The 19,113-nt window shown below is 40.6% G+C and overlaps 3 protein-coding genes and 1 long non-coding RNA gene across 4 annotated transcripts; 2 read left to right on the top strand and 2 right to left on the bottom strand.

Moving 5' to 3' along the window:
- Positions 1-6,725: 6,725 nt before the first annotated feature.
- Positions 6,726-8,580, bottom strand: LOC111592849 (eukaryotic translation initiation factor 4E1). The gene is made up of 5 exons (XM_030223614.1): positions 7,983-8,580; positions 7,809-7,883; positions 7,373-7,472; positions 7,235-7,322; positions 6,726-7,158 (listed from the first exon to the last, which is right to left on the bottom strand). Exons 1-5 carry the CDS (start codon positions 8,267-8,269, stop codon positions 6,998-7,000), a joined length of 711 nt encoding a protein of 236 aa, XP_030079474.1. The 5' UTR covers positions 8,270-8,580; the 3' UTR covers positions 6,726-6,997.
- Positions 8,581-13,332: 4,752 nt separating this feature from the next.
- Positions 13,333-14,225, top strand: LOC111592828. The gene is made up of 3 exons (XR_002750998.2): positions 13,333-13,605; positions 13,671-14,076; positions 14,146-14,225. It is a non-coding gene; the product is annotated as an uncharacterized LOC111592828 (long non-coding RNA).
- Positions 14,131-15,257, bottom strand: LOC111592827 (vitelline membrane protein Vm26Ab-like). Its single transcript, XM_023305252.2, has 2 exons — positions 14,602-15,257; positions 14,131-14,535 (listed from the first exon to the last, which is right to left on the bottom strand). The coding sequence occupies exons 1-2, from the start codon at positions 14,611-14,613 to the stop codon at positions 14,131-14,133; spliced, it is 417 nt and encodes a 138-aa protein (XP_023161020.2). The 5' UTR covers positions 14,614-15,257.
- A 3,237-nt stretch (positions 15,258-18,494) lies between these two features.
- LOC111592847 (vitelline membrane protein Vm26Ab-like) lies at positions 18,495-19,065 on the top strand. The gene is made up of 2 exons (XM_023305285.2): positions 18,495-18,547; positions 18,632-19,065. Exons 1-2 carry the CDS (start codon positions 18,539-18,541, stop codon positions 18,980-18,982), a joined length of 360 nt encoding a protein of 119 aa, XP_023161053.2. The 5' UTR covers positions 18,495-18,538; the 3' UTR covers positions 18,983-19,065.
- Positions 19,066-19,113: the final 48 nt, after the last annotated feature.

The following is a 19,113-nucleotide window of genomic DNA, read 5'->3' as shown; positions in this document are numbered from 1 at the left end:
GCGTGGGCGCATTAAATGCAAACACACAAAATTAAGTTCTGAATGGCACGCCAGGAGATACCCTGTAGAGTGGGGACAGCTGGCGGAATACAAAAGGCTAAAGAAATATCTAAACTAACTCACTGTGCTTGAGCACACAAATCGATATTTATCGATTATTCTTTATATAATTAATTATAATTATAAATATATAATTATAAATATAATTATAAATTTATAATAAGTTTTACATAAGCTAAGCGCTTCAATGCAATTTTCTAAGCATCGATATTTATCGATTTATATTGCTCTAAGTTTTGAACAAAGACAGCTTCTTATACTCATATGAAGAGCAGCCCCATTTGCATTTACAATGGGCACAGAGCATAAAAAGGGTTTAGAGTTTCAACATCTGTATGTATCCACGTATATATATCTATATATATATAATTTTATCTGTATTGTTGTTTTTGTTGAGTCACGGTTTGAAAGTTTTTCGCTTGAAGCTTTTTGACGTTTCATTGTTGTCAACTTTTAACTAGTTTTTTTGTTTTTTTTTAATGTTGTTATAATTTTGCAAATGCAAATGCAAATGCGACGACATCGTTCACTGGATGCGAGAATTCAGCTCTGCGCGGGACTCGCATTAGCAGAATTCGAGTGGAAAAAATAAACAATAGAAGCCAAATACAATTTGTTTCATATAGTTAAATTATTATGAAACTCTTTTCATAGTTTTATACCCGTTCACGGAGTGAAGCAGGGCATATTGGTGCTGTACTTCCGTCGGTTCATACGAACTGGCCAGAGCTGAAATGTGGCTTGTCCTCTCGTGGCAAAACGGAACACGTTAGAGACTATAAATTTGGAATATATACTCCTGAAGGCTACGAAAAATGTAGAAATATATGGCATATATATCTATGGCCCTATTATGTTGGCCAAAAAAGAGCATGGAAAATCCTGTATCTGCCAAGGCTCAGTCTCAGCCTGAGGCAAGCCTCGACGACTCGCTCCAGAGACTTAGCAAAACTGCTTGAAATCCTTTTAGGATGTTAGGCGCGTATTATGCAGTCGGTCACGCCCAGCTGTAACATTGTTATTTGTGTGCTTTTTGCGAGTGGCATAAATATATTTGTATGTTTTATGTGCATTGTTATAAATTCAATCAAAGTTGCATTTTCTGAGCCGCATTAAAATGTGAAAAGCGCATAACGAGCCGAAGGCGAAGGCGAGGCGGGTCAATTTGTTGCTCGTGTTGGCCGTTTGATTGGCAAATTGAAGAAATGATTATTGCGTTTCGGTATTTTAATTGCATTTCGTGCTGGATATTCGCAAACACTCAAGGCTTTGAGGCTTACCAATGACATCGAGACTTATTTATTTATGACAGCACGTCGAGAGCTGGCAGCATTTATGCAAATTCATTTGCAGCAACTCAATCGGCAGCTGCAGCCACAGCTCGAGCTGCACCAAGTCCAATAAATAAAAATAATAAACAGCAAAATGAAAAGCCATAAACGCCTCAAAGTCTGCCAAGTCCCAAATCAAAAAACCGAAATTAAGAGTCCATGGTAAGAGAAGCCAACAAGAAGTCCTCGCAGTCGAGCTGTTCGGCTGCGAGTAATAACGTTTTATGGCCAAAATTTAATTAACTTATTGAACTCAGAGCCAAAAGTCGTAGCTCAAGTACAGTTCGTTTGCTCTAGGCAAAGCAATTTCCCATTCAGATGAACTTCAGTTGACACATAAAGCTTCATCCATGAGCCACGACTGCGAGCGCAAACTAGAAATATTGAAGACCCAAATATATTTTGCAAGTTTTTCCATGTGCTTCCCTTAGCATTATTAAAGCTTATCTCATTTCAATGCGTCATCAAAATATGACAGTTGGCCACAATCTAAAGTGATTTCATCAGGTTCTTTCTTTAAACTCTTTCATATTGTAACTTCCCGCTCTATTTTACTAGCTCTCTCTCACTCTCTCTCTCTCTCTCTCTCACTCTCTATGGCTCTCTCACTCTCTATGGCTCTCTCTCTCTCCCTAATTCTTTCTCTCTCTATAATTCTCTCTCTCTCTCTGAATCCCTCTCTGTCTAACTTCTCACTCCCTTTGGCTCCCTCTTCCTCACTCTCGATCCCTCTCTGTCCCTCTCTCTATTTCTATCGCCATCTCTTCATTTATCACTCTTTCTATCTCCATCCCTCTTTCAGTCATCTAATACTTGTCCTACCGTCATTCATTCCTCTTCATCCAGGCTTACTTACCTTTTCCTCACCCCCTCAATCCCTCTCTCCATCTCTCTCTCTCTCTCCCTATCTCTCTCTCTCTCTCTCTCTCCCTATCTCTCTCTCTCTCTCCCTATCTCTCTCTCTCTCTCTCTCTCTCTCTCTCTCTCTTTTTCTGTATGTATTTATCTTCTTTCTCCCTCTATGTCTCTATCACACACTCTCGATCGCAATCATGTATTTTCCTTCTCACTCTCTCTCTCTCTCTCCTTCCCTTTCTCTGTCTCATTCTCTGTTCCTATTCTCTCTGTTCCTAATCTCATGGCTCGCCTTTGACATTTTCAGCGCTTCAAGTAAGATTTCACCTGCCTTAGCCAATTCTTCTTAATCTCCCTTAAGATCGCTAGACATTCAACCAACATTGAAGTGTTTATTGAACAGATCTCAGTACAAACTGAACTTTTTAATCCGCACAGCAAAGACACTAAAAACTTCACTGATGAAAGCATAAAATTTCTACGCCGCATGCAAAAAACTCTCAATCGAGCACAAGGGTACACTCTGCTTACCCATTTTATCGGCAGTTACTCGAGCTGCTTCGGTCGGGCTTGGGGCTGCAGGCAGCAGTTCCCAAATGGCTGCCTGGCTGACGGACAACAGGAGCATCTTTAATCAAAAAATAATTATGAGTGTCGGGGGAGCTGATGGTGGCAATGAAATTACATTTGAATTATGACTAAAAGAGAGAGAGAGAGAGAGAGAGAGGGACAGGGAGAGAGAGATAGGGGCAGAGGCTGTCTGTCTTGATGGCAAATGGAAACCCAAAAAGCTATAACAAGTTGTGCAGTAAATGAGCTAAGCGAAAGCCAAGTGAAATTTGAGTGAGACGAGCGACGAGCGACGAGGCAGCAGACGAGAAAAGATAGCGCAAATAACAACAGACAACAGACAACAGACAGCAGCAGCAGCAGCAGCAGCAGCAACAAAAATGGCCGCAATTTACGCAACAAACAGAGCGCTGAAAATTGCGACAGGAACGAACAGGGACGACCGCAAGGACGACGCCAAAACTTTATGTGAAAAAGAAAACAACGACAGACAATTAATTTGTTTTGCAACAGGAGACGCGCAGGGACACACAGGACACGGCCACATCGGGGGCAAACAATTTTGTGCTTGTTGGCAAAGAATATTTACGTGGCCAAAAGACAAGGCGCTGGACAAGCAAACAGCTACAGCCGCCCACCCAGCGGAGCCCCCAACGAATGGTCAAACATTTTGCGCTTTTTGTTTAATTAAAATAGCAACAGGATGAGCGATGCTTAAAGGACCTGCGCCCACTTCTCGGTGCGCCTTTTTCAATTACACTTGCATTAAATAATATACGCAACAGCAACAACAACAACAGCAACAACATTAGTTTGCAGCGCTTATCTGAGCTGAGGCCAAAGCCGGAAGCGGAAGCTGTTGCTGCTGCCGCTGCTGCTGCTACTGCTGCTGTTGCAGCTTCCGGGCATGCAGTTAACTTTTATTTGCCTTGCTTTGGCTTGTCCTTTGACATCGGCTTTAAGGCGCGCAGCTACAGTGCAAACTGCTGCCACTGGACAGCAGGAGAAAAGCATGTTGCATGTGAAAGGTCTTTAAAGCGCAGTGAGAGGATTAGATGCCAGCCAGAGAGCATAAAGAAAAGAAAGCCAATCTCGACTGTCATGGAATTTGAAGTAATGCCCATAACAAACTGAAGTTCTAGCATAAGCTTTAAGCATTTGAAGCCCCTTTTTAAAGAGCTTGACTTAAGTGAAGACTCGCTGAGGTGAGCGGCTGCAAGTCGAGAGCTTCTGTTGTTCCTTATAAAAAGACCAAAGCGAATCTCGATGCCCAATCCTATTCTAATTTCCCTTTTCTCTTCAGTTAATAAAGCATTTGATGGAGTTCTACAGCTCTAATTGACTAAAAACTCCATCAGATCAAACAATTCGAAATGAAAAAATAAATTTTAAATTACTAAAAAACTAAATTCGAATTGAAAAAAAATTTAAATTACTAAATAACTAAATTCGAAATGAAAAGAAAATTTAAAATTACTAAAAAACTAAATTCGAAATGAAAAGAAAATTTAAAATTACTAAAAAACTAAATTCGAAATGAAAAGAAAATTTTAAATTACTAAAAAACAAAATTTTAAATTACTAAAAAAATATATTTGAAATGAAAAGAAAATTTTAAATTGCTAAAAAACTAAATTCGAAATGAAAAGAAAATTTTAAATTACTAAAAAACAAAATTTTAAATTACTAAAAAAATATATTTGAAAGGAAAAGAAAATTTTAAATTGCTAAAAAACTAAATTCGAAATGAAAAGAAAATTTTAAATTACTAAATAACTAAATTCAAAATGAAAAGAAAATTTTAAATTACTAAAAAAGTTTTCTCAAAAGCAATCAAGCTCCTATCATAAGCTCATAAGTCCATTAAGTCTGTTTCAGCTTAAAGACTTTTTCTATAATATACTAAAGCTAACAAATAGTATGATAACAGCATAGTCACAGTTTATTCGCTTGAATAAACAGCTGTAGGCTGAGTTCTTTGGCAGAGACCTTAAAGAAACTTGAATTAGTTTTCATAAATATACAGTTACTGTTTATTAATTTGTTTACAAAAGCATAAAGTATTCGGAAGGCATAGTAGCACTTCTTACAACTCGGGAGAAACTCTGCTTATATGGGCAGCCTTCGAGCGCAGTTCAGAGTGAGCCACAAGCTTAGTGGCGCCGTCCGTTGGGCTTCACTGTATGTCACCTGGCAGCAACAATAAACAAAGGAGAGCAATAAGTGCAGGCATGTCCTGTATGTCCTTTTCACAGCACAGCTGCACAGGTGCGCATATCAATGCGCATTTGCCATTTGGCATCAAAGTGCAGGCATTCTTTTGCCTGGCCCCAGGAATTTCTCACTCGATATTAAAACATGCAGGCAGCAGTAGTCAAGGCGACTGCTGTAAAAGGATACGACGGGATACGTGACGCTGTGTGTGTGCGTTGGCTAGTGTATCACGTTCACGTCATTTGGCAAATGCCACTTCATAATTCAATAAAACAATAAAGGACCAAATCCTAACAAATTACAACAATCACATTATATACGTATTCATACTGCATATATGTGGTCATGTGCAGCCCCGTCGCCCCCTGCTTCTTGGCATATTTTCATAAATTGCACACAATTTGCTATGCATGACATAAACACAAAAGACTAAGCGTAACTGACACGCCCACAGTACAAAGGGGCGCCGGGAAGGAACGCGACACGACAGCAAAAATAGCCAAAATTATGGCATAAAGAATAATCGCCATAAAGCGCGCGAGTGGAGAGCCCAGAAGGAGTGAACGTGGCGCTAGGCAAACGTGTGTCATGGCTAAGAACAACGCGTGGCTACGTGCCGGATTTGATGGCATACCAAAAAAAAAAAAAAAACAAAAACTGAAAGGCAACTCGAGTCAGCACCGAAAAACAAAGGAGAAAACAAATCTTTTACAGCGCGAACTACAGATGCGCTTCCAGATCGATTCTACCCATAAGTTATATAAGATAGATATTCAATTTACAGTAGTCAACCTGTAGAATAACATGCAAATATGTAAAGATACATATATAGACAGATATATATATATATATATATAGATATATCTTAGATACATATAGATACGTAAGGATACATATCAATATATATATATAGATGCATATATAGATACGTATGTGTAAATACATATAGAAGCATGGAGATACCCATAGATACATATCGATACCTTTCGATACCCACAGATATCTTTAGATACATATAGAAATACATATCGATACCTTTAGATACCCACAGATACCTACCGATATCTTTAGATACATATATAAATAAATATCGATACGTATAGATACCTATAGTTACATATAGATACATATAGTAGCTTACAGATATATATAAATATCTATAGATACAACTATAAAACCAAATTGATACCTTCATATACCTACAGATACCTTAAGATAAATATATAAATACATGTGGATACAGATACTTAAAGATACACATATATAAATACATATCGATACGTATAGATACATATAGTTACGTTCAGATACACACAGATACAGATACATATACATATACATACCTACAGATACCTACAAATACCTTTAGATACATATACATAAAGATGCATAGAGCATACAGATACATATAGATACTTATCTAAATACATATCAATACATATCGATAGCTATAAGTACATTCCTATACACCTAGCGACACATTGAGATGTGTATCTCCTTTAGATACATTTACACATTTAGATACATATGTATCTAGATCCATATAGGTGGTATATACATTTCATGCAATACATTGCAATGCTTTATTCGGTATTTATGAGTACGTATAGTACAGCAAAGTATCACATGTACCTATATATATATATATATATATATATATATATATATATATATACACACATATATATAAATATATATAGTTATAGGTATATACATAGATTGTATTTGTAGTCGTCTGCCTGTGTATGTGCATCCGTAGGAGTGTGTATTTGTGATGTACAAACATTTTTCAGTTATAAGCAAAATGCACGATAGAGAAAGAGAGAGAGAGTGGGGATCGTCCGATCGTGCAAATGCCCAAAATCTTGCCAAGTCTTGAGCATTTGACGAAGGACCGCTGTAAGTACTTAAACTAAGTAAACGCTTCCGTTGAAAGCCAGTTTTGTAGCACTTGCTTTGCTTGGAATTTACAATTTGTAAATAGCATTGACATTTGGCCCGGCCTGTACCATGGCATCCTTATGCACCTGGTATTGCAGCTCAACCTCGCGCAGCTGCAACAGTTGCTTCATCTTGCGTCCAATGGCCAAAATAGCCTGCTGATTGTGCGAGTCCTTAGTCCATAGAGCTAAGCAAAATATGAATGCAGAATGAATATGCCGATTCCTATAGCAAGTCGTCTCAGCCTACGCTCAGATACTCACATATCTTACTTGCTTTGTTACGCACATTGATGACCACGCCACAGATCTGATCCGAAAACTCAAAACATTCGCCAATGGTGCACAGAAGCTAGAGAAGACGTGATGTCAGAAGCGACGAGAACAGAGCGAGCTACTTACTAAATCATGCCACAACTTGTCTACCAGTTCCTTCGAATCCTTGTCCAAAAACATGACCCAACGGCCGCCGTCCTTGTTGACATCATCCTCCCACATTGGACTGCAGCAAGAGAAAAGTATATAAAAAAATTTTAAATATTAAAAAAATTAATATAAAATTTAATAAAAATAAAAATTACAAAAACTATTTTAAGAAATTAAAAAATTTTAAGCAATAAACAATATTGACAAAAGCAAAAAAATATATCTATAAATAATTTTAAAAATGTATAAATATAAAAATAAAATTTTTTATATTAAATATATTTATTTATACATAAAAAAAATATGATAAATGAAAAAAATGTATTCAAATATTTTTAAAAAATATATTATGAAAAATTAATTAAAAAATAATTAAGAAATATATTAAAACAAAGAAAAAGAATTAACTAACCGTATACCCTGCTTAAACACCATATAATCATTGAATACCTTCAGATCCGATGGTGGCTTAATAAAGTAGTAAACACTGAAGAGAAAGAGGGAGAGAGAGCGAACGGGATAGAGAAGGAGGGAGAAGAAAATAGATTATAAGGCAGAAATATAGAAAAGAATTCATCGAGTCAACCTGAAGAAATCCTCGACAGTATTGAAGCTGGTCACATCGCTCAACATATCTGACCAGGACTTGGAGCGATCGTTCTCCCAGTGCCACAGAGTCCAGGTGTGCTCCAGAGGATGCTTGAAGCACAGATCATAGTCAATAGAGCTGAGGACGCGATTCAGCGACGGCTGCAGCTCGGCCGCAGCTGCAGCAAACTGCTCATCGGCCACAACATTGTTCCCATTGCCGCCTGCATAGATGGCCTGACCGGACTCGGCCACTTCAGTGCCGTTGTAGTTGTCGTAGCCCATAGTTTGAGTTACTTTAAAATATTTTTGCAATATAGCGCCTATTTCGTAAATATTTTGCTCAAAACTTGGTTGTGCCACACGGTAACACCTTACGATTATTTTTTATGAGTGGGTGGAGGGTTTTGGTTTTTGCTTGGAGGTGGAGGCGTTTCGTTTCTTATTTTCAAATACGTTTTTTTTTATTTTTTGTTAAAAACATACGAAAAAAAAACCGTATGAGTATAATGAATATGAGACTTTTCTTGTGTTGCTCGGACGAGTTTAATAGAATTATGAGTAAACTGGAAAACTGCAAATCATCTAATCTCTGACAGTTGACAGCACAGAGGCGCCTGCTAAGCCCTTTTGAAAGTAACTAAATGGTTTGGGTTGCCAGAGCAATCAGTTTGGTAGGTGTGTAAGAGCTTCCAGTCTTACAACGTAGAGTTGCCAGATCAATCTGTTTGAAACGTGTAAGTAACAACTCAATTTTTCAGAACAGAGTTGCCACACGAAATACTGTGCTAAGTGTACGTAACAGTTGTGTTTACTTGACAGAGTTGCCAGATCAATCAGTTTGACAAGTGTTAGTAACAGTGAAGTCCTACGAAACAGAGTTGCCACTCGAAATAGTGTGATAAGTGTAACATTTGTTACCAGTTACCAAACAGAGTTGCCAGATCAATCAGTTTGACAAGTCTAAGTAACAGCAAGTCCTAAAAAATAGAGTTGCCACATAAACCAGTGTGGTAAGTGTAAGTAATAGTTGTTACCAGCTACCAAACAGAGTTGCCAGATCAGTAAGCTTGATCAGTGTTAGATATAATTAAGTTTTATCAGCAAAGTTGCCAGATCAATCAGTTTGGTGTTAGTAAAAATCAAATACTACAAAACAGAGTTCCCCGATCAGTGCCTTTGGTAACATTAAGTAATAATTAAGTTAATCAAAGCAGTGTTAGTAAGAGTTACACCAAACAGAGCTGCCAGATCAATCAGTAAAAGTAAAATTGAGCTGTCAGGTCAATAGTAATAGCTTTAAGTCTTACAAGCCACGTTGTCTGATCAATCAATCAGAGGCTGCCAATTGCACAGGGTGTTTCATGTCGTGGCTTGGTGCGATCAATTGAAATGTCACGCTAATAAAATAAAATGGCAGCGCGCATACGATAGATGCGCCCAAAATAATAAAATGTGACTCAAATGAGCGAACGCGACAGCTAAAGCCAATGGCAGGCAGCCGAAGTTCGCTTGGCTGGCTGCCTGCCTGGCTGCCTGCCATCCTTTATGCCACTGTCTCTCTCTAACCCATTCACCCTCTCTCTCTCTCTCTCTCTCCCTTTCTGTGCAACAGTTTGCTTGCAGTCAATAATCGAAATCGACTTGGGCTTGTGGCAATAAAAATTTGTCTTCGCCGCTTAAGTTTTGCGCCTTGTTGCACAGACAGACAGACGCCCGCCTCCTGCTCCAGCTCCAGCTCCTGCTGATAATAAAATATGTGAGTCCTTGCCACGCCGGCTGCCTGGGTAAGTAGCTTTGGGCCCTTGTAATGTGCACCATTTGTGCCAGCAAAGCCACTGTGTGGCTTTTGCCACAAGTTGCGGCTCTTTGGACATGCCTGCCTCGCTCTCTCTGCCGCTCTCTCTCGCTCGCTCTTGCCTGGCCCCTTTTCGGCTTGCGTGTGAATTATGTTGGCCAAGTTAGTGTACAACTGGGCGACGACTAAGTTGAGCGCTGCAAATAAGTTTCCTGCTTCAATTTACTTAAAAATTCTATTTATTTTAGCTCTTAAGCAGCTGCCACGCCCCAGTCCTAGTCGCCCCTCAGTCCAGCTAAGCTGGCAAAAGATTTTGTCTCTATCCTTCTTTGGCTTGTTAAAGTTTGGCGCAAATCGCATAAATTTTAAGGCAACTACGAGTGCACATATTTGCCGTTGATTAGCGCAGTTGAAGGAAGCTGAAATATGTAAAAATAGAGCTGAGTTGGAGATATGGGACTAGATCTATAGATGGAGGCAGATGTGCAGCGTAAGAGTCTGGCAAAAGGCTTGTAGTTTTGATTCAATTTCCATTTTAATAGATATCCAGCATAGATATATATAGCATATATATATAAAAAACTTCACATAGACAAGTATTCAAATTATATAATATACCATATATTCAACTAGACAATTATAAAATGACACAGATATGACTTTAAAACAAGACCAAAAACCGCGTAATATCTTAACTCATTTTTGCCTGATGATCACTTCTTTTGCTAATGCTCTTAACTGCTCAGCCTTTGTATGCTTATATCAAATATGATATTTTTTAGAAACAAATCTGCATCTAAATACAATAAAATTCAAGCTCTTTGGAATACTCTTCAATATAGTTCAACTTGCTCTTATAACTCTTATATCCAACTAAATTCTAGCTCATTTATGCTCTGTATACAAAACATCTCTAAATTATAGCTCTTGTTTTAATCAAAATATTTGAAGCGCATATTTTAACTGTCCGAACTGTAAGGTTTGTTAAATCCAAACAAATGTTTAACTTGGCGTTACAAATCCAAACCTTTCCAGGTGCCTGACGCTGCGTATACGTAATATTTTACAGCGCTTTGCACTTTGCAGCTATCCGACTACAGCTGTAGCTGTAGCTGTTGCCCGTATGTATGGGTCAGTAAATCTTTTAAAATATTGTAATGTTACATAGTGCAAAAAGCAACAAAAATAAAAAAGAAAGAAAAAAGACAAAGAGCAGCAACGGCGAAGCGAAGCGAGGCAAAAGCTGAGCGGCAGCTTAAGCGAGCTTCGAGTGGCAAGCAGTAAAAAGTAAGAGACGAGCAGGAGTAGCAGGAGGAGGCGCATGTCTTGAGAGCAGCAAGAAATGAAAATGATTTGAGGCATTAGGTAGAGCACATCCTCCGCACTATAAACCCACCTGGCTGCCGTGTTTTTGGCCTCGGCTCCGGATGCTGATTGCGGGAGATTTCCGGAACGATGAAAGCGCCAAGCACGCGATGATGTACGATATGAAGGCGAGCTCGTTTATTTCGCACCTGAATGGCGCATCAAGAGCGGATGGATGGGCGAGCCACATGAAACAATAAAAGTACAAGGTGCCAGGCAGGAAGTGGCATAAACGTGTGGGCGGACACCATATGTGTGCCTCGAGGCACCCAAAAACTGGCAAAGAGACAGAGGCAAAGGCAGAGCTGCCTGTCGCGCACCTTGTGCTAAATGCTGCAAAGATGAAGTCGCACGAAGTCGCGCATCTGTCTGGGTCCATGCCCAAGCACCCAAACCGCACTGAGCAAAAGCAAAAGGCCAGGTGAAAGTCATTTCACGCTGTTGTAGCGCAAAAGATTAAAATAATAGCAGCGCGTAAATTAAACAGCCAGAAAGACCGAGCAGCAGCAGCAGCAGCGGCACCAGCAGCGACAGCGTCTTCCTGCCTGCCAACCACGCAGTCAGTCGAGTGGCAACCGCAGCGATTCTTTTGTCTTTGCCTGTCTCCCTCAGTGTGTGTGTGTGCGGTCTGGCGCTAAAACCGTAAGACGCTTAGCAGCTAACGGGCATGGGCAATACTTGCCCACCATTCGCACCATCTGATGTGCCAACAGCAGCAGCAACAGCAACAGCAACGACAGCGGCAACAACGCGTTGTCAGCACTTCATTTTGAGCCAACATGCAGCGTGCTTCACTTAATGCGTCTGCCAAGGAGGTGGGCGGCAGGTGTGTGGCAGCACCCAAACCCTTGTAACATTATCCTGTAAACACACAAACGCAGTTGCATTTCTTTATGGGTATTATAAGCCACAGGCGACAAAATATAACTAAACGAAATGTTGCTGATATAAAGTTGGTCTTAAGAATTTTCGATATATAAGACACATCGGAAGTTACTTAAAACTCATATCAAGCGGAAGTACTTTATACATTCGCTGCCCCTCAGTACATTTCAATTGCTGAACATTTGTCGCCTGCACCGCGTCACACAATGTATTATTCTGTGCAGTACCGTTGCATGCAAAAAGGAATGAGTTGAGCGCTTTTCGGTATGCGCAGATTCGTTAAGCTGCCCCCTCCCCCTTCGCTCATTCCTATCAACAACTCTTCACTCTCTGCTTTCACTTCACTCCTCTGTCATGACTTTGAGTGCTTGTGGCTTGTCTTTTTCTACTTGTTACTCCGTTACTGCTTCTTCGTCTTCGTCGCTTTTGCGCTTCTCCGTAAGCTTAATGCTTTATGTTTCCCAGCTTTTAGCTCCATTGTTGTTGCCGCTGCAGTTGTTGCTTTGGCTGTTGCTGCTGCTGCTCCTGCTGGTGCTGCTGCCATTGCAAGGTACTTTGCTTTTGTTCGATGAAACGTAAAAATAGCAACAAGCAACGAAAATCATTTTTAGACAATGCCGCATAATTCCAACGGATGCGGATGAGGGATACAGCGTACGTCCTTTTTGCTGTAATGAGGTGCATGCTTTACCTTCTGTTGTTGTTGTTGTGGTTACTGTTGTTGTTGTGGTTACTGTTGTTGTTGTTGTTGCTGTTGTCTGTGTGGGCAAAGTTGCTCTACTTATGTTTACATTTCAATGCGTCTTTGCTACCTGCTTCAAAGTAACCGCAAGAAGTTTTCTTACGCGCTGTCAGTTTTTATAATGAAAGCGGAGGGTTGCCAGACCCCAACAAAAAAATATACATATAAAAGAGCAGCCAGTGCTGCCAGCAACAGAAAAATTTGCTTATGCATCAACAGAGGTCACTTTAACTTTTGAACCCTTTTACACACACGAGCACACGCACACACAGCCACATATGCCAGCCTGTTGCTGCTTTGTGCGTCGTTGTTGTTGTTGCTGGTCATTTACGCCCATTTAGCTACATTTAACAAAGTCAACAATAAAGTCAAAAAGTTTTGTTGAAGTTGTTGTTGCTGCTGCTGCTGCTAAAGTTCAGTCGAAGCGATAATTGCCAAAAGTTTTGGCCAGGAACCTACCCGCTCTTGGCCTGGTCAACACTTATCAGTTTATTGAGCTGCTTTTCCGTTCGACTCAAATTGAATAAGCGTCTAGTTCTATGGTTGGCTCTTGCCAAGAGACACTCCTCCATATACCATTAAATCATCATCATTCGCATTACGAAGCTGTTGACGTATTTAGGTTTCAGGCCTCATTAGCGCCGACAACAGCATCACCAGCAGCAGGAGGAGCAACAGCAGGTGTCAATATTAATTTACTACCTACTCAAGGATATTCTGCTTCTGGCTTCTAAAGTCTGGTAACCACATACATTTGTGTGGGCCGTGGGACGAGGGCCGTGGACTTGAGGCAGAGCTGCTTCATATTTTATGGAATTTGTGGTCTCTGCGGTAATTACGGTGAAGCGACCTGCAAATTTGTAGTAACAGAGTATATATATTTATATATAAAGTAGATAAGAGCATGTCCAACGAGAGTGAATAGAAAGATAAGTAGTATCTGAGATCAGACAAGGGTACTCCATGGGCAGAGGAATGGAAGATATAAAGGCATGGACAAAGATGTGAGAGGCGGACCTAGCTAGACTTAAAGATATAGAAAGATCCACTTGGCAACCGAATGTGGTCGCTGCCTATTAATATGCAGAGGAGCATGGGCTTCGTCTTGAAGGCTGCCTAGTTGATCGGCCCATTAAAGTGGCTAATGAAGCAGCTGAATTATGCGTGCAGTCAAACGCTGCGCATTTTTAAGCAAGGCCAAAACAAATGGAGGAAAAAGAATAAATAAAAAGGCAAAAATATTTCAATGAAACTTAAACTTTTATTTTATGTCGTAAACAAAATCACAAGCAGTTGGCTGAGGTATGCGATATACATATATATACATTAACATATATATATGGAACTACACACACTCTACTTCTTCAGCAGGAGAGGGGCGGCGGCGGCGGCATAGGGGCGTGCCACATAAGGAGCAGCAAAAGGAGCGCTGTAGGCCAGAGGAGCAGCAGCGGCATAACGAGTGTAGGCAGCAGTCAGAGGAGCGGAGTAGGCGGCAGCCAGAGGAGCGGTGTATGCGGCAGCCAGAGGAGCGGGGTAGGCAGCAGCAACTGGAGCAGTGTAGGCGGCGGCAGCAATGGGCGCAGTGTAGGCAGCTGGGAAGGCAGCGCTATGGGCCACCTGATGAGCGCTATAGCTGGAGGCATAGGGTGCCACGTAGGCGGCGCTGCCGACCACAGCTGGTGCGGTGTAGGCCAAAGGAGAGAGAATGCCGGGCTTAGCAGAAGCCACAGCCACAACAGCGAAGAAGCAGACGGCGAACTGCAAAGATGAAAAATTAGAACTGGAACTGGAACTGGAACTGGAGCAGGAGCAGGAGCTACTTACGTATTTGAACATGTTGATTGCTTGGGTTTTGGATAGTTGTCAGCTAGTGAATGACCAGTTGATTTGTGATGCCAAATTGAAGACAACGCTGCGCTTTTATAGCCAAATGCCAAAGCGTCAACACTTACACTTTTCATTTTTTTTCGGGCCTGACTGGCTAGTTACCTGGTTAGCTGCTTGGCTATGCGGGGCACGCGCAACGGTTGCCAAGTCAACGACTGGCAACTGACGAAGACAATGCTGTCCATGTTGCGCATGCGCAATTCTTGGCCAGCAAATAATGTTGTTGGCTTGGACTTAATGTGTCTGCGTGCTTGGCGTCCGTTACATTTGACTCGGCCATGACCTTCAGCTGCAGCTAAATGGCTCGCTAGATGGGTAATACCGCTCGCTCTGAAACGGTAGCACAACAAATGTCGCTACTAAATGGTGTGATTAACGATATCACAATATACGAATTGCATTTTAATTTTATGTTAATTAATAGCTCAACGACGTTATATTTGGCTTATGTTTGATTTGTGTTTACATGTAAAAAGTGTTGCCAGATTGTTCTTAAGGCTAGGCATACAGCTTAAGAATTGGGACATTTTGTGTCATAATTAACGCTTTTCGGTATTATTTTGCATATTAATTCAATGCATTTGGAGAGTGTAGCCAGACTGTTTTCAAAGCTAGGATTGCAGCTTAAGAAGTGCAAGTTTTGTATCATAAATAATGTGTTTTGGTATTATTTGGTATTTTAAATAGGAAATAACAAAAATGAACTAAACTAAGAGAATTTTTTGCTGCAATTTACACTGATTACAGTTTTGATTAAAAAAAATATAAAAAAGAAAGTTATTACATATATGTTTTTATTTATGTAAATTTATTCAATTTAATTAAAGCTCAGCAATTCCACATGCTGTCAATATCATGCAGTATTTCAATACAATGTTTTCAACTATTTGCCTGCGCATATTTCCAATTATTACGTATACGCAATTTCAATGAATTTTGCGCTCAGCTTGATTAACTGTTTATACGCCATATGCACATAATATAGCATACAGTACGACCCCCGACCGTACGCACCAATTACCATAACTAATGCCCCACCAAAGACCCTATCAATCCAGTCAAAGTACCTAAGAGCTTATATACACATATATACATATTTATATATATATATATATATATATAGGGATAAAGTCAGCTCACGCCATCTGCAATTCAATGGAAAATTAATTAACAAATGTCATAAATTGCAAAGGGGGAGACTAAAAATGTGCGATATGCGAGCCCCTGACAAAGTGCGGCGGGGGTTGAGTCAAATGCAGCGCTTAAAAACTCACTAATTAGACGTATCGAGAGGATGTGTGTGTGTATGTGTGTGTGTAGGTGTGTTGCTGTCAAGGTGTTTACAACACACACACACACATGCACTCACACACACACTCGAAAAAGTGTTGAAGCGTGAATTTTGCTTAAAAATGCCAATTACGCGATTTCGCAAGAATCGAGCGCAGGCTGCGTGGCATGCGGCAAGGGGTGGCAGCGGCAGCAAGGGTTGGTTTGTAGTGGGTGTCTATAACATGCCAACAAAGTTGTGCTGCAAATATTTCAGTTGCTGCTGCTGCTGCTGCTGCTGTTGATGATGATGTTGCTGATGTCGCTGAAGCATTTGTTTGGCTTTAGCGGGGGCAGGAGGGCGGCTTGCCTCAAGTGTTTGCCTTGTGACTGTGCATATGCAACAGAGAATATTTTGTCGTAGGCGTGGCAGACGCCTACTAAGTGCACAATCATGATGCAGCAGCTATTGAAATTAAGCAGCAGGCGGCAACTGCCTCATATTTGCTTTCACCACTTGACTTGGGCGTGGCATGCCGCACAATGTGGCAACGCTTTCATTGTCAAGTAAATGGCGCATATTGGTTAATCCGTCTAAAAGCTTTGATCACACAAAAACCAAAACCCTATTTCAAGTGCGACGCGACAATTCTCAAGTGACCCAACAGCGCTGGCAACATATCAAAGGAGTTGCCCCACGCCCCTACTCCATACTCCCTACTCCCTACTCCCTCTCGCCGCCTGCCGCCTGACTAAGTGGCAGCGAGTAATTAAAAGAGAAATGTGCACAAAAAAGGAGCAACGCAACAAAAAAAAAAAAACCGCCCGACACAAAGCTCGTCCTCTAGCAACAAGGACTTGGCATATTCGCTCGCTGTACACGCTCTACAGTTCCCTCCTCCTGTTCAGCTGCCCCGCCTCCTGCCTATTGAACCCTGCCTTATGTACTCGCTTTATTGCCCCTAATAAAGGCGTCTAGCAGCTGGGCGTGGCAGCAGCTGTGCGCGCGCGTTAATGCGTCGCTCAAGTGCCGTAAAACGTGAGTGACACACACACACACACACACACACACACACGCACACACAGGGCAAGTCTATTATAAATTTTGTTTTGAATTTGTCTAGAAATGCGTGCGACATTTGACGGCAGCGGCTGCTGCCTTTAAGTGGTTTCAGCAAATTATTCATGATAAAGTGCCAGCAACAACAACAATAACCACGCAGCAGGATTGAGGATTGAGCCATTGCCAAATGCTAAGGCCATAAAAACCAGGGCTGCAGCAGAGAATAAAAGATCTATATAAAACTTGATTCCTTTACGCTGGCCTATATATGAAGTTATGTCTTATATATCAAATATATTCCTGTTCAAAATATTAGTTTCTTTTATAAACAATTTGAAAGCGTTTCAATGACAAGCGAAGTTGAATAAGACCGATAATTATCGATATCAAGCTAAGGCTCACATGGGTACAGCTGTGTTCATTAAATTAGTAGTGCGACTGAGCATTAAATAATGATTTAGTGATGAACACAATATCTTAAATGCAATTTGAAACGCATATTAATATAAATATATATTATTATTAATTTAGTCATTTTTGAACTTGAGAAAAAACATGAAAAAAACATGTTCATTAAAATAGTAGTGGAAAAAAGAAAAAAAAAACTATTTAACATTAGTCTATACTATAGTACATTAGTCTATACTATAGTATATACTATACTATATTTTATAAAATTTGCAAATAATTAATAAACAAAATAAAGCAAAAATTTAATAAGAAATTCTAAATAAATTCTAGTTAAATTTGTATTTATTTTTATTTTATTTAATTTTTAATTTTATACAAAAATTCTTTGAAATTTTCTTTCAATTTGATATGAAATGATGAAATAAAATAGTAAAACATATATAAAAATAAAATAATAATTTCTTTAGAGTAAAATTCGCTTTATTTCTAAGCACAAACAAAACTCAAAAACCTTTCTTAGGCTTTACACATTGTTTCTATCTGATCTGAAGCCTCATAATGTCTACTCAAATATCTAATTCCATCTCATCTCATGCAAATTATTATTTGAAACTCAACTTAACTAAAATAAATGTTTTTTGCGCTCAATTTGCGCTCAATATAAATTGAAAACTTTTTTGCCCTGGTACAACTCCTTTGTCCTGGTGCTGCCCCCGCTCCCAACTCCTGCCTGCAGCCTGAGGCGCTGCCGTTTCGTGCTGAATATTTCCAAAAGTTTTTTTTTTTGTATTTTATAATTGGTTTATGGCTTTTGTGGAGCTGGCGAGGAAGCCGCATTTCAATTGCTTTTTTTTGCGCAAAAACCTAATCAAATTACCAAAAGGCCGACGCGCACGTGCCAAATGCGATCTACATGCGACAACAACAACAGCAAAATATTTGGCCCAATAAGCTGAGCTGCCAAGTCGTCGTCAGCTATGCCCACTGCATTTGTAAGTGCAACCTTCACTCGAGGGCCCCTGCGATGCGTCACTCGTCAGCTATAAAAGCTCCCCACTTGGTCAAAATCAATATCAATCAACGCTCACAACTTCCACAGTTAACAACCCAAAAACAACCAAAAAACTCAACATGAAATTCGTAAGTAGCTCCTGCTCCTGCTCCTGCTCCTGCTCCAGTTCCAGTTCCAGTTCCAGTTCCAACTCTAATTGTTCATCTTTGCAGTTCGCCGTCTGCTTCTTCGCTGTTGTGGCTGTGGCTTCTGCTAAGCCCGGCATTCTCTCTCCTTTGGCCTACACCGCACCAGCTGTGGTCGGCAGCGCCGCCTACGTGGCACCCTATGCCTCCAGCTATAGCGCTCATCAGGTGGCCCATAGCGCTGCCTTCCCAGCTGCCTACACTGCGCCCATTGCTGCCGCCGCCTACACTGCTCCAGTTGCTGCTGCCTACTCCGCTCCTCTGGCTGCCGCCTACTCCGCTCCTCTGGCTGCTGCTTACTCCGCTCCTCTGGCTGCCGCCTACACTGCACCTGTGGCCGCTGCCTATGCCAGCCCCTCGCTGCTGCTGAAGAAGTAAAGCGCTCCAATGTGTCCACGTCTTGACCTCCGCAAGTGTAAATAAACAATTTTCTATATACCCAAAAGCGAACTGCAGTAAATTAGTTGATCGAAATGGCCTTTGGGTTGGGGCTGAGCGCTTTCGAGTTG

This window comes from Drosophila hydei, unplaced genomic scaffold (genome assembly GCF_003285905.1).
Source record: "Drosophila hydei strain 15085-1641.00,03,60 unplaced genomic scaffold, DhydRS2 tig00000243-arrow-arrow-pilon, whole genome shotgun sequence".
In the NCBI taxonomy this organism is placed as follows: domain Eukaryota; kingdom Metazoa; phylum Arthropoda; class Insecta; order Diptera; family Drosophilidae; genus Drosophila; species Drosophila hydei.
The sequence above is the reverse complement of the archived record's forward strand: the minus strand, read 5'-3'. Positions and strand labels throughout refer to the sequence as shown.

Excerpts from the sequence above, each read along its gene's own strand:
- LOC111592849 (XM_030223614.1), bottom strand. The coding sequence starts at position 8,269 with ATGGGCTACGACAACTACAACGGCACTGAAGTGGCCGAGTCCGGTCAG. Across the intron at positions 7,323-7,372 it reads ACAAGTTGTGGCATGATTTA|CTTCTGTGCACCATTGGCGA; the intron begins GTAAGTAGCTCG and ends CGTCTTCTCTAG. Across the intron at positions 7,159-7,234 it reads TAACAAAGCAAGTAAGATAT|CTCTATGGACTAAGGACTCG; the intron begins GTGAGTATCTGA and ends TATTTTGCTTAG.